General features: G+C 55.9%; 1 protein-coding gene across 7 annotated transcripts in view; it reads right to left on the bottom strand.

Moving 5' to 3' along the window:
• DGKD (diacylglycerol kinase delta) overlaps positions 1-21570 on the bottom strand; it is a 107773-nt gene that overhangs the window by 15578 nt on the left and 70625 nt on the right. For 2 of the 7 annotated variants that reach the window (XM_057551760.1, XM_057551767.1), the window contains 16 exons: positions 18987-19091; positions 18600-18732; positions 17708-17814; positions 17255-17380; positions 17003-17105; positions 16150-16312; positions 13513-13621; positions 10693-10832; positions 9684-9768; positions 8505-8599; positions 8322-8448; positions 7966-8245; positions 5257-5406; positions 4241-4369; positions 2864-2960; positions 766-939 (listed from right to left, as the gene is read on the bottom strand). In XM_057551760.1, coding sequence (XP_057407743.1) covers positions 766-939; positions 2864-2960; positions 4241-4369; positions 5257-5406; positions 7966-8245; positions 8322-8448; positions 8505-8599; positions 9684-9768; positions 10693-10832; positions 13513-13621; positions 16150-16312; positions 17003-17105; positions 17255-17380; positions 17708-17814; positions 18600-18732; positions 18987-19091 — 2123 coding nt within the window. The remainder of the gene's footprint in view (positions 1-765; positions 940-2863; positions 2961-4240; positions 4370-5256; positions 5407-7965; positions 8246-8321; positions 8449-8504; positions 8600-9683; positions 9769-10692; positions 10833-13512; positions 13622-16149; positions 16313-17002; positions 17106-17254; positions 17381-17707; positions 17815-18599; positions 18733-18986; positions 19092-21570) is intronic. The other 5 variants (XM_057551765.1, XM_057551762.1, XM_057551766.1 and 2 more) reach the window with 5 other exon arrangements.

Below are 21570 nucleotides of genomic sequence, written 5' to 3'. Positions count from 1 at the left end.
CATCATGTGCTGTGTAACTGGGGACCTCTGAGCCTTTTCCGACACTCGAGCCCCAGAGCTCCAAGGTTTTTGAGCTCTTATGCTTGATTTTGTTTTCTGAGAAAGGCCCAATCACACAGGAGTTGGGGGATTGCCAGGCAACTCCTCAGGTGTCACTTTGATCCCCTCCCTCCGAGTGACAAGGGCACCTGGCAGGGGCAGGTCTGCAGGCTCTCCAGCAAGGGGCCCCCTCCTCCTGCATCAATGGCTGTTCTCCGCCCAAACTCCACACCAGCTTCCCTGTCTCTAGTTCTAGAAAGTCACAGCTGAACAGTCTGCCCTCCAGGTGATGGTCACCACGGGGTGGGGCGGGGGACATCAACTCCCTTCTTCCCTTGTCATGTCTCCCCGGAGGAGAGGACTTTCTACTTCAGCCAGTAGGAAACCTTCCCATTTCTCTCCATCCTCTCCCAGGCCAGGGGGAGACAGCACGTGGTGATTTAGGGGAGAACCTGAACACCCCCAGCGAAACCGCCCCGGGGCCTCTCCTGTGGCATTTGCCTGCTCGAGGGCCTTGCGGGGGAGCAAGCCCCGACCCCACCTGAGGGTGACATGGAGATGCCACTGCCGTGGCCACGACACACAGACGCGCCCCGCTTTCTGACGAGGCGTTCGGGCTCCGTGTCTGTACTCTGCCTGAGGGCTCTGTGCGCCCCAGAAATTACCCCACGGCCGGAAGGAGAAACAAAGAGCCGAGCGCCAGGCGTACGCGGGGCCGGCACCCACCTGCACTTCTCTGGGTGCTCGTCACGCTTGTTGTTGAAGTCCAGGGAGATCTTCGCATCCAGGCCGATGCCAAAGTAATTGTTCATGACGCACTTCTCTGTGTAATACTCTCTGCAAAGGGGGGTTTCAGGCCATTGAGAACAACTCCGCATACCAGCCTCTAAGCAGTTCTTCCTGAGGGCAAAACTCAGTTTTTTTGTTTGTTTGTTTTGGTTTTTTGGGGGGCGGGGAGGTAACAGCATTATTGAGATGTAACTCACATAACATACAATTCGCCCATTTAAAATGTGCAACTCCATAGCGACTGTCCATGTACTCAGAGTCACGACGATCAATTCTAGGACAGCTCACACCCCAAAGAGAAAGTCCACACCCCTCAACCACGAGCCCCAACCCCTCCTAGCGCCGGCAACCACCAATCTGCTTTCTGTCCTCTGTGGACCTGCTGATTCTGGATGGTTCCTAGAAATGGAATCACACAGCGTGTGGCCCTTTGCGTCTGGCTCCCATCACGGGGCTCGTTTTCAGGCCACGAGCACTGGGTTCATCTGAGTTCAGCGCTTCAGCCGGTTAATGGCGAACAGCGACGACCCACTGGGGGATCCTCGGCTGACAGACCTTTGGGCTGCTTCACTCTGGAGCTATGATTTGTGAACACTCGTACCCACGCTTCATTGGGGACGTGTTTTCGCTTCTCTTGGGAGTAACCCCAGGAAGGGACCTGCTGGGCCACGTGGAAACCCTGGGTTTTGAGGAACCGCCAGACTGTCTGAAAAGTGGCTGCACCACCTCACGTTCCTATCAGCAACGTCAAACCTGATGACATCCGTGGCACATACGCTCACATGTGCTTACACCCTGGATCCCAAAACGTCCCTCAAATGTCCCTAGACCCAATCAAAGCAAAGTCCCCAATTTGAAAATGTCCAGCCCAGCCCCACGTCCCAGGTCCACTGCGGGTAAGACTCCTTCCGGCTCCTCACCCCCGTGAGCGAGGCCCGGCACACCACGCTGGGGAGGGAGGAAGGAGAGCAGCTTGTGTCTCCCCAGGGGAAGGAGAAGCCTCTCCCTGAAGGAAGAGACCACAGCCCTCGCTGCCAGGTGTGGAAATGCAGGGACCTCGGGTGACGGAAAGAGACAGCACATCTAGTTCCGGAGGCCTCTGTGGGCGCTGCTCATGGAAGGCTACAGCTCTGGCCTTGTTGGGGAGAACAACTCAGGAAGGGTCAGGACCAGAGCCCCCGAAAGGCCCCGGCGCGAGGAGCAGACAGGAGGGTGGTGTCAGGCTGGGGACAAGGACGCGGGCCAGCACTGGAGCAGGTGTGGGAACCCAGGCCACCCTGCAGGAAAACTGGCTGCCACTGTGCAGGCTTGCAGCTCTGCTTCCCGAAAGCCAGAGTCTCTGCACCGCACACTTCTCACTGTTACTCTCGCCACCACGCCGGACACACATGGTGGACAACTTTTAACCAACTGCCGCTAGCCACTAGCCGCCCAGAACTTTCTATCAGCCAGCAGAAAGGGAAATCTAGAAGGCTGGGCTTTCAAAATACCATTTGTCCCCGCAACGGTCTCTACACACACGAGAACAAGCTGCGCGAAAGCCCTCACTGCCTTTGACGCTGGGCAGTGGACACGGCACAAGGCGTGCAGAGCAGCGTAGGGACTTCGTTCCCCAGGGTCCAAGCCCAGGACAGCATCTCCCCAGGGATGGCGAGGAAGCGATTTCAGCCCGGGAGCTACACTAACGGGAGCGGCAGACCCGCCAGAAGGAAGGCGGTCAGGAGTCGGTGCCAACGCGGGGCCAGCAAGGACCGCGGGGAGGACGACCGAGGACACGGGCACAGAGTCTCCAAGCCTGCCGAGGCCCCAGAAGGTCAGGCACGCGCCAGGACGGCCGCCTCCCTTCCCAGACATTCCCAACCCACCCTCTGCCCTGGAAGCCTCACACCTTCTAGGTTTTCCTTATCGGCCAATACCAGCTGGAAAAGCATCGCCCAGGCAGCTGCTCACGAATTTCTCTAGTTAATTCCAAGCCAGTTTTCTACGCTCCAGCATTCAGCTAACAACATGCCCCCTTGGTTTACCCCATACTCACAGGTTTTCTGGTTCGGAGTTAAAGGGATCGGCATTAATTAATAATCGACTGATGACTGAACCTCCAGGCAAGGAACCAGACATCCCAGCGCGAACATCTGTAAGGGAGAAAACAGGAGACAGCACTGCCTGGGAGCTCCCAAATGAACAGGCCATCGTGTCTTTGAGGCTGATGGTCCACATGCTCTTCAGAAGGTTATCATAATAAGATGTTTCTAAAACACTGCATAAAAATGTCCAAACTTTGACAATTAATAGTCTCAGAGCAAAAATCACTATCATAAATCCATATTCACAGAACAGAAATAAACACCGGGTGGTAACCAACACCTATGAGACACATCAGAAAAGAGCTTACAAAGATAGTTCTCACTAAATTTAAGAAACTCCACCAAAATGATCCCTACTACAACTAATTATAGGGTCTAGTCATACAACTTTATAAGGCTAAATTAATGAGAAAAGGTTAAACATCAAGGAACCCTCCAGGTGACCAGAACCCTCAAGATACCTGCACCAATTTTAAAAATTTAAATTATAAATAGTAAGGCTGAGATGGAGCCCTGCTTTTGAACATTATGCCAATCCATCCCTTCCAGTAAAGTCTTTGCTGCTTATTAACCAAATCTGTCTCAGCCTCTTTTCCCTAGAGCTTCCGCAGTTTTCTTTCTATTCAATTGAGATTCACCTAGAAATTGCCAAATCACTTACAGGGGCAGCGTGTGCTCTAGCTTGCCCAGGAGGCCTCACGAAGCTGCCTCACGAAGCTGGTTAAGGGAGTCTTATCAGCAATTTCGACCCCTCGTACCATTCCTTCCTACTGCAGACACAAAGTGCTATCATGACTCCCCCTGAGGGAAGAAGCAACAGGAGCTGCCTTGACATGATCCTGGGCAAAATGAAGGCAAGGCAAGGGGCCTGGGCCCGACTCTCCTGGTGGCCAGCTGTGCTCCTTCTGCAATCACGCTGGAAACAAAGGGGTGATCCGCTGGCTCCCCATCACGACCTGCCGGCCCTTCTCTTTTCACTCAGCCCAACTCCTATTTACCTATCAGCACCCAGCTCGAGTATCACCTCTTCAGTGACATCTTCCTGGGGCCCCAGGGCGACGATTTGAATGCCGTCTGCTTTTTGTAACAAACAAGGGCACTTTTCATACCGTGCTATGACTCTGAAATTCTGCCTATCTTTCCCATGGACCTATGAACTCTTGGAAGACAGGGGCCAGGTCTCATTAACCCATCAGACTACTACTGCCAGGCAGAGCGACAGCTGGTCGCTGAGCTGGAAAGTTTAGCGCCCTGCCTGGGCCCCTCCCCCGGACACACAGGCCTCTGTGCGGTGCCCGCGACCCCGGCCCACCCGGGGGAACACTCACTCGGGAACAGGATCTTCGTGTTCAGTGCTGGCAGGCTGTCCCGGTTTCCTGACTGCAAAGGAAGAGAGGCAGAACCGCCCAGGGACAAGCTTCCTTTGCTTATCAGCTTTTCACACGGGGATTTGGACACTATGAAAACAGAACAGAAAATAGAACGAGACTGAGCTACTGGCAGCGTTCATCAGAAAAACGAGCAGGCGGAGGAGGGGCCGAGGGAAGTGAGGAGTGGTTACAAGCACCACTGGCCACGGCGGAGTGTGCAAGACAAGCATCACCAGCCACGGCAGAGTGTGCAAGACGAGGAATGAGGCAGGGAGCAAGGAGGGGAAGCGGGCAAGGGGATGCAGGGGAGAACGGGCTCGGACGCCCGCCAAAGAGACACAGGCCCCTGAGGGGCCGGGGCGCGGTGATGAGGCCGGGGAGGGGGAGGGGGAGGGGGAGGGGCGGCCTGCAACCGCAGTCAGGCCGCGGGGTCTGCACGGGCAGAGGGGAGTCCTGCACAGGAACGTGGTGGAGGAAACTCGGGGGCAGGATCTCCCGGTGGCTCGTAAAGGCCACGAGCGAGGGGGCCGCGCAGAGCTGGGGCTGTTCCAGGAGGGCTAGGGGTCCCCAGGTGGTGGCCCGTACAGCTGGGTGGTCCCTAACCACCTGGAGCAAGCGTGGCACGTGGCCGGCTGCAGCCAGGAAGCCCCAGGCCCTGGGTGAGGACGCCGGGTGCGCAGGGAGGGCCCACTGGCCCTGAGCCCCGCCGGGTCTGGGCGCGCAGGGAGGTTCGGAGGGAAGTACCGTCCCCAGCAGCAAGGCCCCTCCCTGCCCAGGGTCCTGCCAGGCCTGCACCAGGCAAACTGCACACAGCAGGTGGTATGTGAAACAGGTCGCGTGTCTGAGACTTTTTACACTTCCAAGTGTCCACAGAAGCCATGAGAAAGCACCCTTAAGCTTCCCAAGGCAAGCTGCGCAGCAGCGCAGACAAAAAGGCCTGAGGGCGGTGCCGCGGGCCACCAGGGCCGCTGTACCTCTGCGGAGGCTCCTGCCCTTGGCAGCGCCGTGGCCCTCGCCGTGGCACGCTCTGTCGTCCGATTTCAGGTCCTTCTTCTCCTCCGACTCGGAGAGACCTAAGATGAACCCCTCCTGCTCTTGGGTCTGGGCGTTCTGCTCGTCCACAGCTGTGCAAGGCAAGGGTATTTGCGGCTGAGCGCAGGGACGTTACCCCGCAGGCACCACCGGGCTGGCGGGGCTCTCACTGCACGCGGACCCCCTCCTCATCTCACTCATCTCCCTTCAAACGTCATCTCGGCTGAAGGCTGAGACCCGAAGCTCCGACCCGTCCCACTGTCTCCCCGGCCCCAGCACACAGGGCACCTGGACGCTCGTGCCAGCAGGCTGGGGAGGAGGGCCGAGGGCTGGGAGAGACGGAGGGGAGGGGAGTAACAGGCGGGAGCGCGCGCAGCCCGGAGGGAACAGTGCACCCGCCAGGGCACAGGGGCAGGTCACGACCTCACTCTTCTCACTGTAAGAAGCAGCAGGTCGAGCTGCTCAGAGAGAAAAGGGTCTGATGAGAGCGGAAAAGGTATGAGATGGTTTCTGAAGGTTCCGAGAGAGAAGACAGAAGGAAACTTGCTGGGGAGGATCTCAGGGTCTGGGTGAGGGTGGAGGTAATGAAGTTCACAGGTCACTGTGGTTTTACAGCGTTCTCTTCAAAGCTTAGCAAACAGAGTCTAGGAAAAGGGAGCCATGGACTGGGCGAGTCTTTAATCCTGTGCAGGGTGCCTCTCTCCCCCAGGCCGACTAAGGACAGTCAGCAGTGGTATCCTGGACACCAGGGCCGATGACCTGTCAGGCCCCGGGCCCCTCGACCACTGCAGCCGGCGCCTGCCTCGGACACCACAGCGCAGACGCTCCCCCCACCCTTTTTTTTTTTTTTTTCTGTTAAAAGTCAAAAGTATTTTGTCTTGTTTTAATATTTCATCAGCTTTACAGGGTCACAATTATCTTAAATATTTCTGAAGTTTAAATACAATCTGCATATAATGTTATAAAATGTAAACTTTAAGTGTTCTTTTCAGTTTCAAAATCACACTTTTTTTTTTCTTTTTATGCTCTTTTTTTCCCCCCCTCCCTTTCAATACCTAAATGTCCTGCAAAAACTGAAATAAATCGTCACAGGCTGCCCCACCGCGGCCAGGGCGCGACAGGCTGGGCCCGGCCAGAGGTAGAGAGTAGTTTTACATCTTTTTATTGGAAGTTTTCTTCCCCTTTAACCCGAGTTCAGGCGCGGTCCCCAGGCCCGCTGACAAACCCCAGAGAAACTGAAATATCACATGTGAGGAGTGAAAGGCTGAAGTCGTGTTTGCCAACAGAAGAGGCAGAAGCAAAATTAAGGAGGGGAAGAAAGAAAGGATGGTAGTGGGCAAAAATGCTACCAGTGAGAAAAGTGACTGTACAAACGCACAACTGTTACAAACCAACCCGCCACCCCAGGCCCCATCTCGCCCCCCACCCGCCCCCCAGCGGACAGCTACAGCCCTGTGGCCGGTTTGGAGGTCACAAGGAAGGCTCTAGAAGCAGCCCATCCACAAGCACCTCCAGAGCGGGGGGGCCCCTGGAGCCCCTCTCCACCCTGGGTTTGGGGGTCCCCACCCTCAGCGTGCTGCTGAGCCCCGCCTGTTCTGGAGTGGACAGCACTCAGCCCCCATCCCCTTACGTCCCGGTTTGCATAAGGGGTGCTGAGCGGCACCCCGGAAACCCCCCCGACAGGCAGCAGTGGGGTTGGGGGGCGCCCCAGGCAGAGGCAGGGCCCCTGGGCGCTGAGCGCCCGCTGGCCCCGGACCCCCTCGTGTTCCCACAGCCGGTGGACTCCCCCCGCCCCGTCCCCTACAATCATCAGCGTCGTCCAGCACCACAGGCACACCCCGAGTTAGACCCGGGGGAAGGCGCCTCCCCTACGGGACACCCGCTCCCCCAGACACCCGCGGATGCTCAACAGGACGCACGGGCGTGGGACCCTGAGCTGGGGGCTGGTGGGGGCGGGCGGCTGGGCGGGGGTTCTGGCATCAGAAGTCAGACCTGAGGCAGAAAGAGACTCCCAGCAGACCCGCCCACGCGCCCGCCCGCCCACGCGCTGGCAGAATGGGGGGCGGAGGGCAGCCGCCCGCGCTCCTGCGGTCAGGTGTCCCCCCGTCTCTGAGCACCACCCCGGCTCACCCGGCCTCCGACCCCATCCTCACCTCTCCGTCCATCAAATCGTCCTACAGCCTCGTCCCCCACCTCTGGCCCGGGCCCGCCTCCCTGCTGGGCACGGGGCCGTCCTCCGCGGGTGTCCTCAGAGCACCTCAGATCTCAGCACCGAGGCTCTCCTCGGACCCTCCGCCCCCGGGGACAGTCCCACCTCTAAGCGGACAAGGCCAGGCTGCGCCCGAGGTCTGGCAGAGCTGCCGCAGGTGAGGACGCTTCCAGGGAGTGGGTCCCCCACCACGCTCCCCACGTGTGCCTGCGCAAGGCACCCTTCCACCAGCTGGGGGCGCCCTCTCGGCTCTGCCGTCCGCTCAGTGTCTTTCCATCGGGCACAGGCCCTGAGGAAGGAGGCGCTGGCCTGCGTCAGGCGGTCCAGAGTGGCTCTGGCCTACACGGTGGGTCCCTCTGGGTCTCGCGCCACGTTCGGGGGGAAACTGGGAGCGCCCGGTGCTGGCCTGCAGACAGCCCCGCGGCATCCAGAGCCCGGCTACCTTTCTCTGTGTGCTCTATGATCTGGCGAATCGCCTTCTTCAGGCTGTTGGCTCTCAGCATGAGCTGCTCCCGAGGACGGAATATCTGCGGCCGGGCTGGGCAGGCCGACCCCACGGCGCGGTCCCCGGTGGAGCCAGAGCCACAGCTGCTGCCCGCCCCCTCCCCGTCTTCCACCTCCTCGGCGATGGTGGGGGGCGGCGTGGGCAGAGAGGACGAGGCCTGGGACTCGTCATCCAGGGTCTTGAGGAGAGAATCCAGCTTCTCTTTCAGGACAGAGCACTGGGCGGGGAACAGAGGAGGGAGTGGAGGGGCTGCGGCTCCGCCCCGACACCCACCCCAGGCACCCAGGACGCACCTTCTTGGCCATGACCTCCGACTCCTCCGAGCTCTCGGTGGTCTTCTCGTAGGCCTTCCCCACCCGAGCCACGAAGTCCTTCACGGTCTCGCAGAGCACTCTGTGGGGGGAACGCGGGAAGAGGCTTCTAGAGAGACAGTCCTGGCTGGGACCCTGGCTCCCCCGAGGCCGCCGGGCACTCACTTGGCCGATGAGATCACCACCGAGTGCTGGTCGGAGGTCAGGATCTTAGAGAGATGGGCCGCAACCGAGTCTTCATAGAAGAGGATCTGCTGCACCTGCCATTGCCCCAAACAGGGCGGGCGACTGTCAGCCCCACGACGGAGTCCGGTGAGCTCCACGCACCCCCACCACCCTGCCAGCCAGCCCCAGCTCACTTCACACTAATCTGACAGATTTCAAAAGCTTCAAAAGAACACGGTGATTAAACCTCGTGAATGGCTCGTGCTGCTTTCGTCGGAGATTCAACACCGCCAGCCCGTGCTGGGCTGGAGTCCTGAATCCCGCGTCCTCCTCAGCAGCACAGGCGGCAGGCAGGGTCCTCAGCTGAGGCTCCGCTCGCATTTCTCTGCCCGGCTGGAACTCGGCCCCGGCCCCTCTCCACCTCTCGATACAAATCACCCCCTTCCCCGCTCACCCCTGCCTGCGGAACTGGCGTCGCTCACCCTGTGGGACGAGCCCTCTCTTTAGGCCTTGGCCCAGGGTCGGCCAACTTTACTACTGGCCGGAGAGTAAATACTTAGGCTTTGTATACGTACTACGCTCCCTCTCTTAAAACGCGCAAACCATTCTCTGCTCACAGGCCGGGTCACGGCAGCCCAGGCAGGTGTGGCCTGGGGGGCCGTAGTTTGCCAGCTGCTGCCCTTGACCCTCCTGAGGGGCAGACGGGCCCTGGCAGAGCCCTCTCTCCTGCTCAGCCAGCAGCCAGCTCGCCCAGTGGGGTGAGCGCAGCTGGGAGCCCAGCACTGCGCCAGTCTGGGCCCGGAGGGAACCACTGATCACAAAAACCACCGTAAGGTGAAAAGCAGAGCTGAACACTGAACTAGCACAGACCAACTGCAAGGGTGGGACGTGGAGGAGGCGGGCCCAGAGCGGGAGCCTGGGCTGGGCGGGGGCACTGGCAGCAGGGGGGCGGCAAGTCCTAGGGGACCATCGTCACAGAGGACCCCACATCTGGCGACACCCCAGGAAGCCCCCAGACGACCACCAATCCTGTGGGGCAGAGTCCACGGGCCGCAGCTCCGCCTCGGCTGGCCCTGCACCTGCGCGGGTCTAACCTAGGGGAGGACGCCTGAGGTGGAGGGAGGGCCCCAAAGTGGTGAGGAGGACAGTGTGAGCACGCGGTGGGGCAACTGGAAATACCTCGGAGCCCTCACTCAAGTCTTCGGTGACAGTGGAAGAGGAGGCCGGCCGGGGGAGTTTGGTCTCGTAGGCCATGACGCTCCACCTGCACACACAAAGGAGCTCTCAGCAGGTCGGCTCGAGCCCCCAGGCAGCCCCCGTGCCTCTCCCACCTCCCCGACTCGTGGCCTGGGGGCTTGATCTTATGACAACCCTAACTTCATTTGTAAGCCTTTATCTTGACTCCCGTGTCCCTAACCTGGCTCCTCACTTAGCTGAGAACAAATGTTACAACCCGTTGGACACTGCAGCTCCACTGAAGGAGGTGAAAGGCATCCCATAATGCTGCTTCTGGGAAAATGGGCTTCCCCTCTTCAGAGCTAAAATCACTCAGCCAGCAGCCAGCTCTCCCGCGGGGGCTGAGCATTTCACAGCCTCCAAAGGCACGTAGGCCTCCCTTCAATAGAGAAGAAACGGTAGAGGCAGCTGGAGAGGGTTCAAGATCACACCTGCTCGTTGCAGCGCAGGAGCCTAAGAGAGAATACGAGCGTTTCAGCAATACCAAGTCCCACAGGCTGTGGTCAGGGGCTTTGTCATACGTGAGCTCGGCACTAAGAGCAGCTCGCTCGAGAAGAACGCCCAAGTTATTTCTAAACACACAGAGGGGAGTTGTCCAAAACTTAAGATTCTTCTGGGAACACGGGATTGTTCAACTGTGCAATAAGTCTTCCTTATTGCAAGACTCTGCTGACAGGTATCAGACGAGGCTGCAAAGGCCAAAGGGGACAGGGCCACCTTCTCTAACGGCCCAGAGGATCGGGCCTGGCTGGTGAGACCTGACCACGCGAGGGCACAGTGCCAACCTGTTCTGCTCGTCAGCTCTTTCATAATCTGATCGCCAGATAAAGCCCACCAGCAACAAGGATTCCTGCTCAGGCCGAATTTTTACAAGTAACTGCAGAGGGCCTATGGTTTCCAAGGACCCTGGGTTGAGAACACCTAGTCAAGGGGACTCGTGCGGTCCACTCACCTGTCCAGCATCTTGGTGCTGGCTCTTTCCAGCTTCTCCAAGATCTGTGGGAGCTGGGTGTCGTCGTCACAGGCCGAGCCCCAGCCTAACACGCGAGCCAGGTCATTCCCTGTGCCAAGGGGCAGCACTCCCAGCTGACACTGAGACACGGGGGGAAGACACGGCGTCAAACACCCTCCTTTTCACCTACAAGGTGTGAGGTCTGATCTCACCCGGTGTGGTGCTCGCATTCCGGGCAGAGCCACTAGGCAGGACAGATGTCTCTCTAATCCGACAGAAAATTCCTCTCCCACCCACAGGCCTGCTTCTCACCTGCCGCCACATCTGACAATCAATCCTCTAAAACCTCCCTGATCTACATTCCCACCTTCACAGCTATGGCCACAGTGCTGACTGCTGAGTATCCGAACCCCTGCAGAATCAGTCTACATGACTCCCCTCCGCCTGCTTCTCTGCTCTCTACAGCACCTCACTAACACCTTCCCTCCCCTCACAGCACCTTCCACGGCTTTAAGTCCTATCAAGACAGGCGCCAGGACCTCCAGTCTGGCCGTCAAACTGGAACACACCCTGGCACTCGGCCTGCACCCCTCCGCCTGTCACTCCCCAGAGACCCCCTGCACTGCTCAGGCCCCGCCCTCCACCTGGAATTCCCACCCAGAGCCCCCTATGGAAACCCCACCTCGCCAGTTCAGTGCTTAGGAAGCTCCCCAGCCACCAGCTGCCCAAGAGCCTTTGACCTCCGAGCCCGACACGCAGGGTGGGGGAGGGTCCCTGGTCCCCCCTAAGCACGGCACAGCCTGTGGTCACCTGCCATGGCCACTGAGGGAGGTCCTCCACCCTGCCAGGGGCAGCAAGCTGGACAGAGCAGGTGAGGACAAGGAAGCCCCAGCACTGGGGGGAGGGGACCCGGCGCCAGCTTCCGGGAGCCTTAAAGGAAAGGAGCAGGCAGCACGGTGAGGGGACAGCGGCGTTCTGGGAGAGGTGACCCCCCCCCCCCCCGCCAAGTCAGAGCTCAGACGGGGAGGGCAGTGAGAAGAGAGCAGTCAGAGAAGCAGAGGAGGAAGAAGGAGCCAAACTGGGGCCTCACTCTGAGTCCGGACCTTCTCCTAAGCCAAGGAGCCAGTGGGGAGCGCTCAGCAAGGGTGCAGGAGCAGAGCCACCCCAAGGAAGGTCCTCGGGGAGGCGGGGACCAGCGGGGACCGGCGCGGCCCGAGGGGCTCAAGGAGGTGCGTGAGCAGAACAGCCCGAGGGGAAGGCCCCCCTCGAGGAGTGGACAGATGGAGCCCGGGGCCAGCCGGACGTGCTCAGCAGCACACACTGCTGTGCTGGACACTCCAGGGTGGCAGGTTAACCGGAGCCGAGGAGGGAGGGTGAGGGAAGGCTCAAGAACTATTGTCAGATCTCCGGCTTGGATGTCGGGTAGGATCACGGGCCACAGAGAAGCCAAAGGAAATGAATGCTCCCTGAACTCAGCTGAATGCATGAAAACCTGTCTTCCTGACTTGTGATAACGAACTTGGTAACAATCCTGGAAGTGAACAAAACCTAAGATTGGACCTAAGTGTACTGCTCTAACTTCACCACTAGGGGGCAGTGCTCTCTTTCCCGAACAACTGGCCTCCCTAGAGGTGAGCAGTTACTTGCACACCCGGCGTCCCCTCTCCAACGTCATTCCAGGAGCTAGACGCTGACCGCAAGAGGTCCACCCCGCCTACAAAGACCACCAACGTGTTGAAGGACAAGTGACAAATGAGGAAAACTACGGGCAACAAGGAGTTTACATCCCTAATATAACAATAATCCTTAGAAATCAATTTTTAAAAAGGTAAATACCCCAATAGAATATTAGGTTAAAAAAAAAACATGAACAGACGATTCATTTAAAAATTCATAGTTAATTGAGGATATGCTCGACTTCACCAATATTAAAGAAATAAAAATGAAACATACCATTTTTTGTCTACTAAGTTGGGCAAAAGCCTTAAGATGTACAATGGACAGCATATGCGAAAAGACAGTTTTATGAGCATTAGGAATATAAACTGGAGAGCAGTCTGGCAATATTACCAAAATTTAAATTTGGGTGCTCTTCAAAAGAGAACATAATTGGGACATTGTGTACATGGTTTCCACCAGCACTGTCATTATGAAGCAATCTGAGTGCCCATCAATGCGGGGAGATGAGCTAAACCCAGGGCTGGCGCAGCCCTGCCCAGTGGAAAACCATCACACAGGCCTCCATTTAAACTGACGGATCGAGAGGTGCCCACGATGTGTTGATTAAAAACTGACACTACACAATATACTGTAAGGGTACCATGAGTCCATTTAAATGAAAACTGCATTGCACACTGTACTATATACATTTTGATAGAGAGAGGTCTGAAGGATAGTCGCTGAAATGTTAGCAGTGGTTAATTATTGGGGGCCAGGGTGTGAGGGAGCTGGAGCAGAAAATAAATCAACACTTAAAAAACAACCCTAAAAAAAAAAAAAAAAAAAAAAAAAAAAAAAACAACCCTACTCTGACCTGAAGTTCAAGTATACTTCTGAGCCCTGCTCACCAGCAGGAGGCATCAGGCAGTAGACGACATCACTACCCAATAAGGAGCCGCACCCAGATCTGCCCGTGCCTGGGACCTGCGGGGATGGAAGTGTTCTTTCTCTTGGGTCCCTGGGCCCATGACGCCATCAAGCTACCTGCTCTTCCCTCCAAGACCACCCCAAGGGGACGAGGAGCGTCCCCCGAGATGACACAGCCTCTCTGTAACGGTGGCATCGCTCTCCCATGGGGCCGGCCCCTCCACACCCAGGTACCTGTTTGTGAAGGTTGAGGCTGTCGATTTCAGAGAGGACCCAACCAACACTGCCATCTCCACCGCAAACCAGAATCCGGAACGTATCAAACTTCTGGAACAAGCGTAGGCTGCAGAGAAAACAGAACGTCAATGAAATGAGGCCCATTCTAAGGGACAGATAGCCGACGGCCAGTCAGCCTGGGGCTGGGGGACCCCATCTGTGCTCCTCAAGGCCGACCCTGCGGCCCCTCCCGCGAAAAAGCCTCTTGGAGGCCAGAGCCGGCCGTGCTCAGGCTCCGCCCACTGGGGGCCGCCAGGCGCCTGAGAGCAAAGGCCAGCACCCCTCAGCCCCCGGCCCGCCCACCGCCCCCACACGCGGCCAGCCTCACACGCGTCTTCAGGAGCCCCGGGCTGCAGGATCCTGCCCACGCTGTTCCTGTCCTCTGGGCCACTCCGCCCGCCCAGGTGACCACCCCGCTCCCCTCGTGACTCCAGCTCCCCTGTGCTCCTCTTGGTCACCCTGCCCCTCCCTTGCAGCGTCCCTCCCAGGACACCCTGCAGCCTTCCGTTCACTCCCCAGCCGCTTCCTGGGTGGCCTTATCCGCGTCTTGGCTTCAGGAACGACACAGATGCTGATGACCCTGAATGACCCTGACGATGATCCCTCGGCTCTCCTGAAGGACAACACCTGCCCTTGTCTACCAGAACGTGCCACTCGGTGTCGCACGGGCGCCTCCTCGACCGACGTTTCCTTCCTCAGAGAAAGGCAGCGCCACCACCAACCCAGTTACGGGGCAGGCCCCGTCGTCCACTCTTGTAACCCCTCCAGGAGCCTCCTACCTGCCTCCCGTCTCCTTCAAGATGCCTCCAATTCGTGCTACCAGCCTCATCTTGCCAAAACCAGTGTCGTCGGGTGTCCGGCTTTGGAAGGGGCCGCTTGCTCCCAGGAGAGGTTCAAACCTCTCAGCGGCCCCCAAGGGCCTCCCTGGCCAGGAGCTGCCACCATGTGTCCGCACCTCTGCACACAGCCCCCCCTCTGCCTAGCGGGCTCCCTGCTTCCCTCCCCATTGCCACGAACTCCCCTCAAACGCTAGCTCGGAGGGGAAGCTGAGACCCCCATCTGACTCATAAGCCCCTTCTCCTCGTTCCCAAAGAACCTGCACACCATGCTGCCAACAAGACAGATCGCCTGTCTTGGGCCTGGACTGTCCGTCCGCGCCCGTCTCCGGCAGGCAGGGCGCCCCCTTGGCCGGGCTTTGCATCCAGCACAGTCCAAGCGGGGGTGGGGGGGGAAGGCCTCAGACAACAAACAGGAGCAGGTGACAGGGAACTCGGGCCGTAACAGAGGGGCGAGGCTGCACCTGACCTTCAGGCTGGGCGAGTGGCAGCCACACGTGTCCTTTAAGAACACTGATATAAAAAAAAAAAAAAAAAAAAAAAGAACACTGACCTCCCTCAGGCCTCCCGCTCTCTGCAGAAGAGGGGACACGTCAAGGCCAGGAATCAGGAAAACGAAGCCGTATCTCTAAGTTTTCTTAGGAACAGTGTGAGAGCAAGGCCGCTTCCCAGAAACGGGACCTGTCTAAGCCAAGCGCACCGCACCTCTGCGGGTCTGCACCTGAGTCGTCCTGTCTCGTCCTTAACGCCTACTATGAGCTGTGGGGCTTGCATGCTTCTCCAAATGAACACGTGCTCATTCCGCGGTCCTACTGTGCAGCCCGCCCTGCCCAACACCCCTTCGGGGCATTCCTCCAACATCCCTGGCGCCTCGGGGAGCAGTGGCCTGCGCCTGTCTGGTGCGTCCCCGCAGGGTACCTCCAGGGTCCCTCCAGGGAAGGGGGTGCTGCCACCAAGGAAAGAGGCTCGAGAACTGCCGCCGGTGACCCTTCTCCAACAGCAGGTCTCTCCAACCAGACCCAGGCTCAGGTCACAGGAGCACCAGCTCCAAAACCAACACCCTCCCGGGAGCCTCTCAGGAGCACGCACGCTCCAGAGAGCAGGCTCCGCGGGCACTGCCCACTGCAAACATCCTGCCAGGGGGCTCGCGGGGCTCCCACCTAGAGCCGGTGCTTCCAAACGAGGAAGGAGTTGGCTCAAATGCCAGAAGTTACAAAAGCCAACGTTGTCCACAAACCTCTGGATTGTACAAAACTAGAAAACACACGTCAGGTCTCTTACTTTGCCAGATACACCGGGCCTTGCACATCTGCACGTCACGGCACCTGCAACTTAAGGAAACTCAAGTGCCCTATAAAATGAAAAATCTCCCTTTTGGCCTCACTGGAGAAAAGCTTCCTACTCAATACTAAGCAGCCATTCAAAAAAATGAGGCAGATCTGTAACTACTGACATCAGAACACATCCACCTGCTGTCGGCTGACACCCGTACAAAGCACACCACACAAGGACAGGTAACCTAGGCCCCACCTAGTTTCCAAGTCTGTGTGTGCACACGACTGAAACACGCACTGGAAAGTTGGAAGGACACACAACTCTATGAAACATTCAGAGTGGACACCTCTGCCAGTGGAATTTGGGAAGGGTAACTTTTATTTCCTATTTAAAATTTTCTGTATCTTTGAATCTTTAAATAAGCATGCATTTTCTTCAAACAGTTTTTAAACTCCAAGAAAGATATATTTTACAAGCTTCCTACCCAAGGTGTGGTCCTCCATTCATGAGGTCAAAGACCTGGGCAGGGTTCAGCAGCTGCTTGAATCTTCTGAGGAACTTCACACCCTGGTTGTCCCCACTTTTTGAATTGACGAAGACCAACAATGGACTCGTGCAGGATGGAGGACACGTGGCCTTCCAGAAGCCTGGGTGTGAGGACGGAAAAGGACACAAGAAAATCTGAAAGCCACGAGAGACATCAGGGTGCCCTCAACCGTGTACCAAGTAGACACCCCCGTGGGACCTATAACTTACACATACACGCCCCGGAAACCAGCAAGAGATTAATCCACATGTTTCCACAACGCCATCCCCCGTGTAGAGGGAAGTGAGTCCTCATCTGGTCTGACCTCACCTTTGCAGGACTCTAAATGTCAGACACTGCTCTCAATCTAGCAGAGGTGACTTCCTGAGACACGTGCCCCGGTTCCCAAGTTCCCACCAACACTTGTTAATATGCATCATCATGTACCATCTGGACAAGCGAGCGCAGATGCGGAAGAGCGTGTAATTAATATCAGCTACTAGACGAGCCTAGTTGACGGACAGCCCACGTCAAAGACGGAGAAGCATCTTAGACTCAGTTTCTACTAAACAGCCGATGGACCCACCACCTTCAAGTAAGGTCCTGGCCTTGAGTCCAAGGTGCCCAGCAGCCCAGCTGCCAGGACACTGTTCATCACCTCCTCTCCTCTCCCCCCAGTGGCTGGGCCTGACCTCTTCCCGACCACATCTCAAAATCACTGACATAACCAATTCCAGAGCGGGGGAGGGGAGAAGGCCTGGAGAAGGAAGCACGAGGAAACGGCTGAGACGGGAGAGCGTGTGGTACCCACCATCGGAATCGATGCTGTTGAGAGCGGTGGGCGGGATGACCGACACTTTGCACAGGCCCAGCGGGCACTTGGTCAGTAAGGATTCTTTACACGCCGTGTGCACCTGGAACATGGACCCGCTCGTCACAGGGGGCGCCGGCCTCCCTCCCGCACCCCAGAGCTCTCCCCAGCCCTGCCGCCGCAGGAGCCGTGCTCTCGGACCCGGCCGGCCTGTGCCCATCTGGCATTTGCCCAGCGGCTGCGCTCGCTCACCATGGCCTTGCACCAGAGGCAGCGCCAGTCCTGCAGACGCAGCACGCTGCCGCAGGTCTTGTCGCACACCGTGCACTTGGCGCTCACGGGCAGGTTCCCCTCCAGCCACTGGTGAGGCATGGCGATCTGCAAGCCACACAGAGACATGCACCGGGGGTGTCCTCACAGCCCCCACATGGGCCAAGGGGACCCTCGGGCAAAAATGCTCCAAAATGAACTCCACGAGGGGGTGGGGCGGGGTCTACAGAGCCCTGTCCGCCCCACTGCTCCCCTGCCGGCATCCACAGCTCACAGGGACAGGACAGAGCTTGGGGCCCCCAGACACCAGCGTAACCAACCAAAGGAAACCCTGCCCTCACTCTCCTCAAGAAAGAGACCTGAGCACAGGCGGGAGGTGGCAGGGGTGCCTCTCGCCCCGGAGCTAGGAGGGCCGTGCAGGGTCCCCGGGCATACCCCGTCCTCGTCCTCGATGATGTCCTTCCCGATGGAGGCCAGCGTGGTCCACTTGCAGTTACTGGTCGCACGCACAGCACAGCGTTTGTGGGCCTTAAACTTACACACTGTGAGAGAATGAACACGTTAACCCTCGGAGCTGAGGCCATGGTCTGGGGTGAACTGCCCTGCTCTCCTGGGAAAGTTGGGAACCAACATATATGGTTAGTTTACTCATAAACGAAACCACCAGGATGCGTGCAGAGACCGCTCACGGGGAGACCGGGCGTCCAGCCTGGCCGGGGGGCGGCAGGCTTTCTGTGAAGGGCCGGAGACAAAGCAGCTCGGGCTCCGCGGGCCAACCATTCGGCTCTGTCCCCGCAGCACAAGGGCCGCCGTGGCCACACCTCACGTACGGACACTGAAATTTAAGTTTCACGGGATTTTCTGCATCACAAAACAGTTGCCTTCTTTTGATATTTTTCAACCTTTTAAAATTGTAAAAACCATTCTTAAGCTCACAGGCTGTACGACATCAGGCGGCAGGTGGGAACTGGGCCCGGGGCCACGGTTCACCTCTCTCTGCTCCTGCCCAAGCCCAGTGCCCCTGTCCTCTACATCTGGAGGACCATTTACCCAGAGAGGGGCTGAGAGATACTTTAACTCCTTTTTCCCTGTGTCCTCTATGTTTCCTCTTTGTGTCTCATTACTACCAATTCCCTTCTTTTTACTTTGTTCCGTTACTACAAATAATAATTTATCAAAGACTCCTGAGTACGCAAAGTAAACAAGGGTGGAGTCATACAAGCCACCCGACGCCTGACTGACCTGAGGTGACTGTGCTTGGATTCCTAAGGCTTTGTCATGTCAAACCTCAGGCCACCTTTCCCAGCGGGAAACACATCGTTCGTACCTTCACAGGACAGTCCGTGGGACGTGACCCCAGACAGAGCCTCTCGGCACACATTGCAGTAGGTGGGCCTCGCGTGGGAGCAGGCGTACCAGTTGTGCATCCCTGAGAAGTGGTCCATGCTGTACTGGGTAGGCTGCAAACAAAGAACAGAGATGGCAAAGATGAGGCACCCCTCTGACCTCCCTAAACATGGTAACTTGGACAAGATTCAATAAGAAATCAGACAGGGTCACTGCCCGATGGCCCAAAGATGAGCAACAAGCCTTAAGTTTGCAAGGAGCACACTGAGAAAGTGAGCTCCAGACCGTAATGGCCCAGCATGGGGGACATTCAGATGGCAGAATACAAGGGGGAGGGCGACAAGAGGGGAGGGCTTCCTCCCCTAACCTCAAAGTGCTCCCTGCTCTGGACCGTCTTCAGTGCTGCGATCCAGTCTTCCATCTCTTTTCTGTTATCTGCACATAGGATGAGTTTCCTACATGGAGTGATGACCTGGAGAAAGAAACAAGAAACATGAAACATGTCCACGAGCAGAAGACAACGCTAGCAACTATGAAAACTTTTTAAAAACCTACCTTCACTATATACTTTCTTTTTTCATGAAAAAGTACTGTTTCATTCAGGTATTCAATTGAACAGAACATAAAGATGGTTATCATGGGTCATTAAAAGTCAAGAACAATCTCAAACCAAAAAGACAATCAAATTTAGATTACAGATTCACCAAAGTCAACTTAAGTGGACATTTACCAACTATCTACTACTGAGACACGGTAATCAGCCGTAGGCAATTTTATTTATTTATTCATTTATTTATTGTTGCGTTGGCTCTTCATTGCTGCATGTGGGCTTTCTCTAGTTGCAGCAAGCAGGGGCTACTCTTCCTTGCAGTGCACGGGCTTCTCATTGCAGTGGCTTCTCTTTGTTGTGGAGCACGGGTTCTAGGCGCACGGGCTTCAGTAGTTGTGGCGCATGGGCTCAGTAGTTGTGGCTCGCGGGCTCTAGAGTGCAGGCTCAGTAGTTGTGGCGCACGGGCTTAGTTGCTCCGCGGCATGTGGGATCTTCCCGGACCAGGGCTTGAACCCGGGTCCCCTGCACTGGCAGGCGGATTCTTAACCACTGCGCCACCAGGAAAGTACCGGCAATTTTTTTTTAAAGGAAAAGAAAACACAGTTTCCATTGCTCCAAAGAGCTCATAAGCTGACACCTAGCACTTGAACAGTTTAGAGAAGTCTGATCCACAGTTACTATAGGCATTTCCTGTGCATTTCAAGCATATCATACATAAATGTTCTTTTAAAAAAACCTTTTACTGCATGACAACGGAACAACAACTAGCTACTACAGTCAGGCCTGAACAATTTAACTAGAAATGAGGTCATGAACCTGGTAATAATCAACAAATGAAAATTATATCTATAACATATAGAGTTTTTTATAAATCAATAGAAAAAAAGGCTATGAACTTGCATTTCACAAAAGAAATACAAAATAGTTAATAAAGGAATGAAAAGATGCTTAATCACTCTCATCACTGGGGAACACAAATGAAAACAGCGAACTATTTTTCACCTATCAGATTGGCACAGTTCTTAGAGACGATAATCCAGCGTTGGAAAAGGTGTGAGAGAAAAGAGTTCTCCTCAAGTACGCATAGGAGGGAAACAGAGTATAAACCTTTTAGTGAAAAATTTGACAATGTCTATCAAAATTTTTTAAAGTCAAAACCTTTTACCTAATTTTTTTTTAATAATGCTGTAAAATAGCTACATGGTCCCAAAGTCAAATTGACAAAATAAGGCATTGATTTTATGTGTGTCCCCTCATCTTAGTTCCCTCCCTTCCCTAAAGGCAGCTTTAAAAATAAATAAATAGGGGCTTCCCTGGTGGCGCAGTGGTTGAGAATCTGCCTGCCAATGCAGGGGACACGGGTTCGAGCCCTGGTCTGGGAAGATCCCACATGCCATGCAGCAACTGGGCCCGTGAGCCACAATTACTGAGCCTGCGCGTCTGGAGCCTGTGCTCCGCAACAAGAGAGGCCGCGATGGTGAGAGGCCCGCGCACCGCGATGAAGAGTGGTCCCCACTTGCCGCAACTAGAGAAAGCCCTCGCACAGAAACGAAGACTCAACACAGTCATAAATACATAAATAAATAAATAAAAGAACGTGAATTTCTTTTTTAAATAAATAAATAAATAAATGAATAAATAGAATTATGGTTTATCCTCCCATTTGTAAGATACATGCAAATACATGTATATATTCATATTCTCTCTTTTCAAAACAGCAGCATACCACAGACCCTTCTGTCCACTCTCTGCTTTTTTAATTTAATCACAGTTGGCCCTTGAACAGCACAGGTTTGAACTGCAAGGGTCCACTTACATGCAGGTTTTTTCCAATGGCAAATACTCCATGACACGTGGTTGGCTAAATCCACAGATGTGAACCATGGCTAGGGAAGAACCGCGGCAAAGGAGGGCCGATTATAAATTACACCTGGATTTCCAACTGCACGGAGGGTCAGGGCCCCTGACCTCTGCGCTGTTCAAGGGTCAGCTGCACACATCCTGGCCATCACTCCTTAGCAAAAGACCGCGATTCCTTATTCTTCCCACAGCTGCCCGGTGCTCCACTGCATAGAAGCACCAGAGTCTGTTCAACCAGTCCCTATGCACGGTAGGTCTATGTTACTGAAAATCCTTTGCTATTTCAAACAGCGGCACAATGAACAGCCTTTACGTGGATCTTTTCATTTTTTTACTGGGGTATTTTCGGAATAAATTCCTAGAAGTAGAACTGCCCTGACAAAGAATAAATGCATACGTAATTTTGCTGCTATTGCCAAATTTCCCTCCAGGGGGTTTGGACCATCTTGCATCCCCACCAGCAGTGTTAGGAAAATGTCTGCTTCCTCATGGATTCACCAATAAAACACGTTATTTAACTTTTGGATGTTTGCCCATTTTA

The sequence above is a fragment of the Balaenoptera acutorostrata genome, chromosome 8 (assembly GCF_949987535.1).
Source record: "Balaenoptera acutorostrata chromosome 8, mBalAcu1.1, whole genome shotgun sequence".
NCBI lineage: Eukaryota > Metazoa > Chordata > Mammalia > Artiodactyla > Balaenopteridae > Balaenoptera > Balaenoptera acutorostrata.
Note: the sequence above shows the minus strand (reverse complement) of the source record. Positions and strands in the feature narration are given on the sequence as shown.